Source organism: Lonchura striata, chromosome 5 (genome assembly GCF_046129695.1).
Source record: "Lonchura striata isolate bLonStr1 chromosome 5, bLonStr1.mat, whole genome shotgun sequence".
NCBI lineage: Eukaryota > Metazoa > Chordata > Aves > Passeriformes > Estrildidae > Lonchura > Lonchura striata.
The window spans coordinates 15,383,135-15,392,360 of NC_134607.1; the positions used below are offsets into that span (position 1 = coordinate 15,383,135).

At 44.9% G+C, this 9,226-nt stretch overlaps 1 protein-coding gene across 1 annotated transcript; it reads left to right on the top strand.

Moving 5' to 3' along the window:
* The first annotated feature begins 125 nt into the window (after positions 1-125).
* On the top strand, positions 126-4,229 carry RAB19 (RAB19, member RAS oncogene family). Its single transcript, XM_021552040.3, has 3 exons — positions 126-442; positions 1,264-1,447; positions 3,330-4,229. The coding sequence occupies exons 1-3, from the start codon at positions 248-250 to the stop codon at positions 3,593-3,595; spliced, it is 645 nt and encodes a 214-aa protein (XP_021407715.1). The 5' UTR covers positions 126-247; the 3' UTR covers positions 3,596-4,229.
* Positions 4,230-9,226: the final 4,997 nt, after the last annotated feature.

Consider the following 9,226-nt stretch of genomic DNA (forward strand, 5'->3'; position numbering starts at 1 on the left):
CGGCCCTTCCGGGCGGCCCCGCGGAACGGCGGGAGCTGTAGTCCGGCCGCCGCCGCCGGGGCCCTGCGCGGGGAGGGGAGGGGAGAGGGCGGACTACAGCTCCCGGCGGCCCTGCGGCAGGGCGGGGCAGCGCGGCGCCACCTGTCCCGGCAGGTGAGCGTCTGGGACGCGGCTCCTTCCCCGCGCCTGCGGCTCCTCCTCCTCATCCTCCTCCCCAGCCCGGCCGCAGGCCCGCCCGGCAGCCGCGATGCCCTTCACCAGCACGGGCGCGGACGATGCCTTCGACTACCTCTTCAAGATCATCCTGATCGGCGACTCCAACGTGGGGAAGACGTGCGTGGTGCACCGCTTCAAGACGGGGCAGTACAGCGAGAAGCAGCAGAACACCATCGGCGTCGACTTCACCGTGCGCTCCATGGACATCGACGGCAAGAGAGTGAAGGTCGGTGAGGGAGCGAGCCCGAGCGTCCTGGCGAGCAGCACCTTCCTGTGCAGGTGCCAGGACGCACAGCACCTCCTGCTCGGCCCTGCCGAGGGCAGCTGGCTGCCCTTCTAACCACGGGTGCTTCCCAGTGGAGCTTTCTCTCAGGAGGATATCCTGGGGGAAGCAGGCACCCTGATTTGGGTACATACTTCTTCTCGTGACTTCTCTGCATCACCTGCGGAGAGGGCTTGTGCTTTGCCTGCAGGGAGTTCTTTGGAAGCCGGCTATAGTTTGGAGGGGATGTCTCTTCCCTCCAGAGATGTGGCAGTTTGAGCTGGGACACCAAGAAGGGAAAACCCCCAAAGTTTGCAAAGGCTCCACTTTGATGTGGGCTTAATTTGAGGGAAGACTTCCAAGACAAACACCAGAAGAAATTATCAGCTAGAACTTCCCTCTGTGTGCAGATGAAAGTTAGGATTGCCTGGCTTTTATGTATAGATTTGCTCTGCCCAGTCCTGTATTAGGGTTCTTTACTCTTATTTTGCTATTAACAGGCTGTAACGTTCTGTATCTTTTACTACAGTTGTTGAAAATGGGTTTCTTGGCCTCTTTGCAAAGCTGGGTTCACCCTTAGAGCTTTCTCTTTGGTCTGTGTAGATTGACTCTTCAGGCTTGTAAATGGCTTTTTGGATCTAGGGAGGGCAAAGCCACACTGGTCTGGTAGAGTGAGCTGGGACAGGTCTGGCTGCCTTCTGGACAAGAGGCTTCAAATGCTGAGGGCAAGCACCTAGGAAAGTGGTGTTCGCTGGTCTTTACAACTTCCATCCTTTCTCTTACAGATCCAAGTGTGGGACACAGCCGGTCAAGAGCGCTTCCGGACAATAACCCAGTCTTATTACAGGAGTGCCCATGGGGCCATCCTTGCCTATGACCTTACTAGGAGGTCCACATTTGAATCCATTCCTCACTGGATTCATGAAATTGAAAAGTATGGTGCTGCAAACTTGGTCATGATGTTAATTGGTAGGATTTTAGTTTTAAATATTGTATTATGTAGATTTTTAATACGGACATAAAATCTCCCTCGTTTCCTACCACTACTACTTGAAGCATCTATATACTATGCAAAAATTCAGTTCTAATTAAAATAGATCACCAAGTGTGTCAATTCAACCTAAGCTTAAAAAAATGAGGAAAGTCATAGCCTGGTCCTGACAGGACCAAAACCCATTGCAGACAGCAAAACCCTTTTACATTATTCCTTTCCTGCTGGAATAACACAACAAGCTTTGCTGCCAGGCTGGAGGCAGGGACCACCTTGTTGAGTTAGAACTGCAGTAAGCCTGGCTCTGTAGGCTGCTGCAGAGGAATGTAGCAGCTCAATAATTCAAGGTGAAGGGGGATGCACAGACTCCTGTGGTTCTCATCTTTCCTCTCTGCTCTCTTGATATGCATGCGCACTGCTCTGTAATGGGATTCCGCGCAGGTAAGACAATAGATGGGGAGATGGCTTTTGCAGAGCCTGGAGTAGCCTGCTTGCATTCCAATAGCGCTCAGGAAACTGCCTCTTTGAGGAAAGCAGTGGCTGGGAATTGCCGGGAATGGAGCTGGTAGGAAGCCACGGTTCCTTTCTCTTGGGTTTCATGGTTATTATTGCTCTTCCTTCCCCCAAGGAAGAAGCTGCAAACGAGGGCACTGTTGCAGTGAAACGCCAGAGCCTTTCTTGCCTTTATTTCCATTGGCGTGGCTGAACCTGTTGCAGTGTGCTGCGAGCAGCTCAGCAGCCGGGGCAGGGCTGGGCCCCAGGCAGGGCCCCTGAGCTGCTGCCTCTGCTCCCAGCACCCTCCGTGCTTGTGCTGCCGAGAATTCTCCTGGCCTTCCTCTGGAAGAAGCAAACGATAAATCCTGACCTGCTCCTAATGCAGTGCTTGGAACTGGGGCAGGGGAGGTGTAAATCACTGCACTTTGTCTGGTTTTTTCTAACTTCTATCATGAATCTAAAGAAAGAGACTTATCTGTGTGTGGTGGGGGATGGTGGTGGTTGTTTTTTTAGAGAGAGAAGTTCTGAAATCAGTAAAAAGTGAAGGTTTTACTAAGGATCCAGCTAGATGTTTTCTTCCGGATCTGGTGCTGTTTGCTTTACTTACATTGGGAGAAGCCGTTGTACATTTAAATATGCTTAGTCATGTTATACACCTTTCTAGCAGGAGGTTAAGGTTAGGAAACCTAACTTTCCTATCTGGAACTGAAGGAGGAAAAGGTGGGTGTGTTCCTTTTAAGGAGGCAAATAGCCCTCAAACTGATAAATCCACATGTGCTGCAACTGCCTAAATATACAAAGGTGTTTTAACTGAGGTGTTTAATTATAGATTTTCACTAAAGTGCTGCAAGTAAAAGTTTAATCTATACATGCAGAAACAAGCATATATTTCAGGCATTAAGACAGCTGACCTGAATTTTTGTCTTTCTTGTTACATCACCCTAAAAGGTTTTTTTTTTTTTTTCAAAATTCAACTTACCTGAAGAAGGTCAGCAGGAACACAACAGTATGATGGTGGGTTTAGTGGGACACAAGCCCTCAACTTAAAGGCTACTTAACATTTAAAACCACAAGGGAACAGGACCAACACTTGCTTCCAAATAATCTTTCACCTACACTAAGTAAACAGATGAACACAGGTTGTTAGTTTTTTCTTGGATTTCATCTCTTTTGCTGTCATATGATTTGCTGCAGTTTTAAGGCAGTCTGTATCTGTGGCTCTGATGTACTCACAGCTTGTTCTATCCAGTAACTCTTACCGCTAACATAAAACTATTGTTTAACAAAATTGAATTCCTGCATTGCATTTAAAAATAAATTTTTGAAAGACTAAGTGGTTGAAGTATCTCTTTGCTTTCTTTTAAGGGAACAAATCGGATTCGCTGGACAAGCGCCAAGTGCTGTTTGAAGATGCCTGCACCCTGGCAGAGAAGCACGGGCTCTTAGCTGTGCTGGAAACATCAGCAAAAGAAGCTCAAAACATAGAAGAGGTGTTCACATTAATGGCTAAGGAGCTGATAGCCCGAAATACCTTACAGCTTCATGGGGAGAGCCCTCCAAACAGCTTCAGTCTTGACTCCAGGCCAGTGATTGCCAGTCCAAGTGTGGAGAAGACCCAGTGTTCCTGTTGAAGAGAGACTTTAAGGAGAACTTGGAAATTACCATTCTTCTGAGGCTGTTTGATTCAGTTTTGTTCAGTTGATGAAAGTGTTTTATGTGGCCTCAAGCCATCTCTCTTGATATTTCTGCCTTGCAGTTTGGCTTGTGAGTATTTTCAGTGATCATTGTTGCTGTTGGTAGCACAGGTTGCTTTGACAAGAGAGGACTCAGGAAGCTGCCAACCCTTGTCCTAACCAAAGAGAACTGCAAAAGTTATTGCCTTTAATTATTTCCTTACATGTCTTTCTGGCTGTGTCAGAAGATAAATTTGCACCAGAGTTCTGCACTGACCCTTCTAAGCTGTGTTGCTGGTTTTAAGCACTTTCTGCCAGCAGCTGTAAAAAGTCTGATATATGCTTGAACAGCACTAACCTGCTCCTGCCTAAACTTTCATTTAGGAGCTCTCCTGAGGTCAGGCAGGTAGCCACCCATCCCAAGGAGCTTAATAACATTTGTGAAAGAGTAGAGGATTTCACATCTACCCTGAGTTCCTCATCAGATAAACATGGAGACATCTTTGGGGTGGTGTAGCAGGCAGAATACACTTCTTCCTGGGGTGAGAAAAGCTGCCTTTCACTTGCTTTGTAATAGACAGGATTGCTTCCAGTACTGATCTCCATCCTGCTACATGGACTTGCTGGGAGCAGAAAAGCTTCCAGTGAAAGAACCTTATTTTCATTCCTCCCTGCTAAACTCATCTTGCTTTTGATGTGCTGATTTTAACCAAAAGCCGTTTGTAGCTTGTGTGATGGGCCAGTGGCAGCTTGAGAGTATCCCTGTAGGTTTTCAAGGGAGTTTTAAGGATGGATGCAAGCTCCTGTAAAACTCCACAAGGGGTGGGATGGTTTAAATTAGGTAAAAAATAAATTGTGTTAGATTGGTAAGGGGTATGGGGTGCACCAGAGAGCTGCCCTAGGTGAGTGTATTTGCTACTGCTGTGGAGACTGAACATGGTGGTAGCAATGGAAGGTTTTAGACTGCTCCTCCCAAATGCAAGCTCTGCTACTTGGGGCTCATTTTTCTGTATACCTGAACTGAATGTACGGTTTGGGCTGGGTGTTTTTTTAGTGAGGGTTTTGAGGTTTTTTGTCCTGTTGTTTGCAAGTTTTTTTCCCAGTAGATGGAAACAGGGAAGGAGAAGGAGGAAAGAAATATCAGAGGAAGTTTTTTTGACTGCAGTCCACATAAGTGTATCACCTAGTGTATCACCTAGTTACCGTTAAGCTATGAACTGCAACTCCACCTCTGTAATGATAAAACACAGTCTGCATTACATGCAAAGCAGCCTTGGCTGGCTGCCCCTCTTTCCCAAGTCCTTGAAAAATACGGAAAAACATGTAGCAAGTAACACTGGAAAATCCTGTCTTAGAAGCACAAAAAAATAAAGGAGAATGAATCATTAAGTAATAGTCTTGGAAATACTTCTAATATCCTTAAAGCTTCCTCTGGCCAGGTTCTTTGCTATTACATGCAAAGAGCAGGGGTTAATTCAGCTCTATAAGCTGAGGGAGGAATCTTCCATGCTACCCTCTTGCTATAGCCTGCTGTGGAGAAAGCTTCATCTTCAGGCATCCTCCTTATGTTTACTTTTTAAATCTTTAATCCTTCATTTTTGCTAGCCTAGTAGTTGCATTTTGGTTTGCATATTTAAGCAACATTAAATACCATAGCCTTTCAAAGTGGCAAGCCAGCTTCCAAACAATGAGTTTCTACAGAGCAGTCAAATGTGAGCTTAATATTTATATTCCTGGTAGTAGTTTGTAATCTATTATTTTTACTTTTTTTTTTGGTAGTTCCAAAAGACCACAATAGAAAATGTATTGCTTTCAGCTCCAGTAGCCAGCCTTTAATTGGTCAAGAATTAGAGGAAGGATGGTACCAGCAGAGTGTTAATTTTGCATGGTTTATTGGGTTTGCCATCTTAATTAACCACTACTGTATGAAGTTATTTTGCTTACCCTCAGTATGGAGACTTCTGCAGGCTAATGTGATGCTGAGTGCCCAGCACTGCCAGGTTTCAGGGCTCTTGCTGTTCTCTCCCACACATGTGGAGCTACTGGCAAAGGAAAACCTTGGCAGAAAGCTGTGCAACACAGGATCAGGAAGAATAGGCTTGTGACTGTTCCCTTTAACAGGTCTAACAGGCTTCCTACTCCTCCAAGAAACTTAGTCAGATACCTACCCATTGTGCAGCTAAAGCAGGAGTGTGACCTCTTTTTTTGGTTGTTTCTGTTTGGTGTTTTCCACGAGGCATTTGGGCAGTTACACTGAGTGGTTTCCACAAAGCTGCTTTTCCTGCTGTCCTTGCTTGAGTGAAGAGCAGCACTCACTAACAAGATTCTTTGGAGTACATTGGTAACGCTATTACTTGTGAGGTAATACAGGAAGCTCTGAACTTTTAAAAAATCCCCGTTATTCTAGACTGTGAGAACCACTAGATTGAAATACAAATTCAGCATAATCTCTGTGGTTCGGCCTTTCCCCATTAGAGAGCAGATGGAAACACCCAGCTGTGACAAGGCAAAGTAGCACTAACTCCTATGGAGCCTTCTGTTAATGGTTTGTTCTCCAGCATCATATGCAAATTCCAAGTCCTTCTTGACAGCATCATTAATAGATTCATACAAAGGGTTATAAGGTTGTTTGCAACACTATTTCAAAAACTACTGCTGCCCCACAGGTTTCAGTTTCAAGAGCTGCGCATTCAGCTTGAAGATGAGCTCATTTGTTATGTTCTTATCTACTGGGAAGAAGTATTTGAATCCTTGCTGTGTGGCACATTACTTGCACTGGTATCACAGCCAGGCCAGATGAGAACCATTACCTATTGGTAGAACAGGGTAATAAAAAAATCAGAAATATTTTTAAATGTACCAAACTGACACCTCCCAGAAACTGACTAGTTAAAAGCCAACACAACCCAGCAGCCCAGTGATGTGGAAGGCACACAGCACTGCCTGTATGGTCCAGCTTTGCTTTATATGCAGGAGACAGGCTCTCAGTTACAAAAGCTGAGGTTCTCATCTAATCATTCCAGTTAATGTTTAAATATAGTTGGAAGGGAGACAATTTTCAGATGCTGAACAGAGGTGGAACACTCTATCCTGGAGCCTTCTTTCAGGAAGAAGGTGCATGTCTGTGTTTTTGAACAAGGAACTAGAAGTGAAGCTTCTCCCAGCCAGGTGAGTGCTCCAACGGCAGCACTGTTACAGGTGTCCCTTTCGCAGCAGGCATTTTCCTGGCTCTCAGCTCCCAGAACCCATGTTTGCCTGCAGGTGTGTGTGAGGGGCCCAAACAGTCATTGCTCAGCAAACTGGCTCCTGAAATAATTTTCAAACACCACTCTTAAGCAACTGTGTTAAGAACTGGAACTACACCAACAGGCATTGCTGGGATATCACATTATTTTGAGAATAGTTCTAGACAGGCCAAGAGCCCCTTTGTTCTAAGAGTACTCCACTTTGAAATAGGAATTGTTTCAGATGGACAGGGCTTTCAAAAATCTTTTAAAGCACTTTTTCTAATGCTGCTGTTGTAAATCAATATTCACATGGCTGCCTACACAGCTCTGTCAGTGCAGTCACATCAAGCTGTTGTCAAGCAGGGGCTGACTGGCTTGACAGTGTGGGACAAACAGCATACCCATGGATAACCAGAGTTCAGCTTATTTGCAGTTCTACATTTCTTTGCTGCTGCTGTGTCCAGGAACATTACTGCTTATACAGTTTCCACTCCTAAATCTAGTTTTGCTAACCTGAAAGGAGGCTCACCACAACTACAGTTTAATGCCTTTCTAATGCTAGCAATTAAACTGACTTTGTAGCTACTTGATCCCTGCAGCACAGTCCTGTATTGTAACTCAATCCTAAAGGATTACATGTAGATTCCCTCATTTTAAATTGCTGTAGCATTAATAATTTCATCTACACAAGTTTTGTTCCAAACATGAGATGCCCATAGCTCATGGTACCCTCCAAATACAAATCTCTGTACCTGCAGTAGCAGAAGTTACTTTGTATTTCATTAAATGAACCAGGTATTTCCTCAAAGATTACAATCCACCTTGGCCACCATCTGAACTAAAGCAGCAGAAGTTTTAACAAGTATGATCCTTGTATGATCACGTTCAAAACAGGGAGAACAGGTAGCACACTAACACTGCACTTTCCATAAGAGTAAAGTCAAGGTACCTCAAAGGACAGCATCCATCTTTTTCTAAAGCTTTTTGATTTGAAATTAAGATTCTGCTGGTGGAAGTTTACAGAGACTTCATACCCTTTCCACTCTGACGCTACTCTAATTGGCCTCTTCCCTTTCTGTACCTTAAGTATTTCCTTGAAGAGAATGTAGCACAGCCAAAGTTGTCACCCTCCATCTTCTTATAAGCTTGATTATACTGAATTTATTCCTGTTCTCACAGAGGAAGAACACAGCAGCCTACTAACATACTTATTTCAGAGACCCTACTATTTTCAGCTGTCCCAGTCTGGGGCTTGTGGGGGTGGGAATCACAATGCTCCAGCCAGCTTAGAAACAAGGCTCACGCAGCATGGTTTGGACAGGAAGTGGCACCCAGCAGCGCTGGCTTAGGGACAAATACAGGCAGTTCCTGAGCCTGCACAACAGGAACCACAGCACAGCTCAAATCAACAGGAATTATTTGTCATGCTGTCCCTGAACACATCAGTGGCTGTGCAGCTCCACCCACCAGCCTCCACCAAAGCACATCACTCATCTGGCTATTCTCAGTCTCCTCCGTAATGTGTACAGGAGGAAGCTTCAGAAGCACCAGCAGCCACCGCTGTGCCATACGTACACCCAGGCAGGGAGTAAAGCACACCATTCCTGACCCCTTTTGAAAGCAACCTCACACATGCGCTCTGGCTGGTAAGTGCATTGCTTTTTTCCATCTTATCAGAACACAGCTTTGTTACAAACTACATTTGAATGAAGCTTTCCAATAGGATGTAAAAACTTATGTTCACCATGTAGGGCAGGGAAGATTTAACTTTTTTCTCTTTTCCCCCTTTTATTAGTTTAAAGTGTAATTTGCTCAAAATTACATTCCTTTCCTCCCTCTGCTACTTGGACCCTGGGAAAAAAACAAACTGAACAAACCAAAAATGGCTTTACTCTGTTCATTTAAACTTTTTTAAAATCATGTCCCCAGCATCTTAATATGCTTCTAGCAGTTTACTTCCAACTTTGTGTATTTCTGCAGAAAAACGTTTTTATCTGAGCCCACACAGGCTGCAAGCATGTGGAGCCCCAGGAAGTGGCCTGTAGCAGTGCTTGGACTTGCTGCCCAAACAGCATTACGATAGGAAACTATGGACAAGAGTATGTCCTGCAGCTGGCTTTGTCCTGTGCAAATAAAATTAACACAACAGTGGAGGACTGACTTCTGAGAAAGCAAGACACATCAGTTCTTACCAATGATCCCAGATATTCTTTCATTGCATCAGCTGTCTCAGTTGTCCATTTGGAATGTTTCTCTTGCATTACAGGCTCTTTGCTGTAAAGGTCTAACAATGCTGAATTCTGTATTAAACATAACACAGTCAGTTCTGCAGGATTTAAGAGTAAGTGACATAAATGCCTTT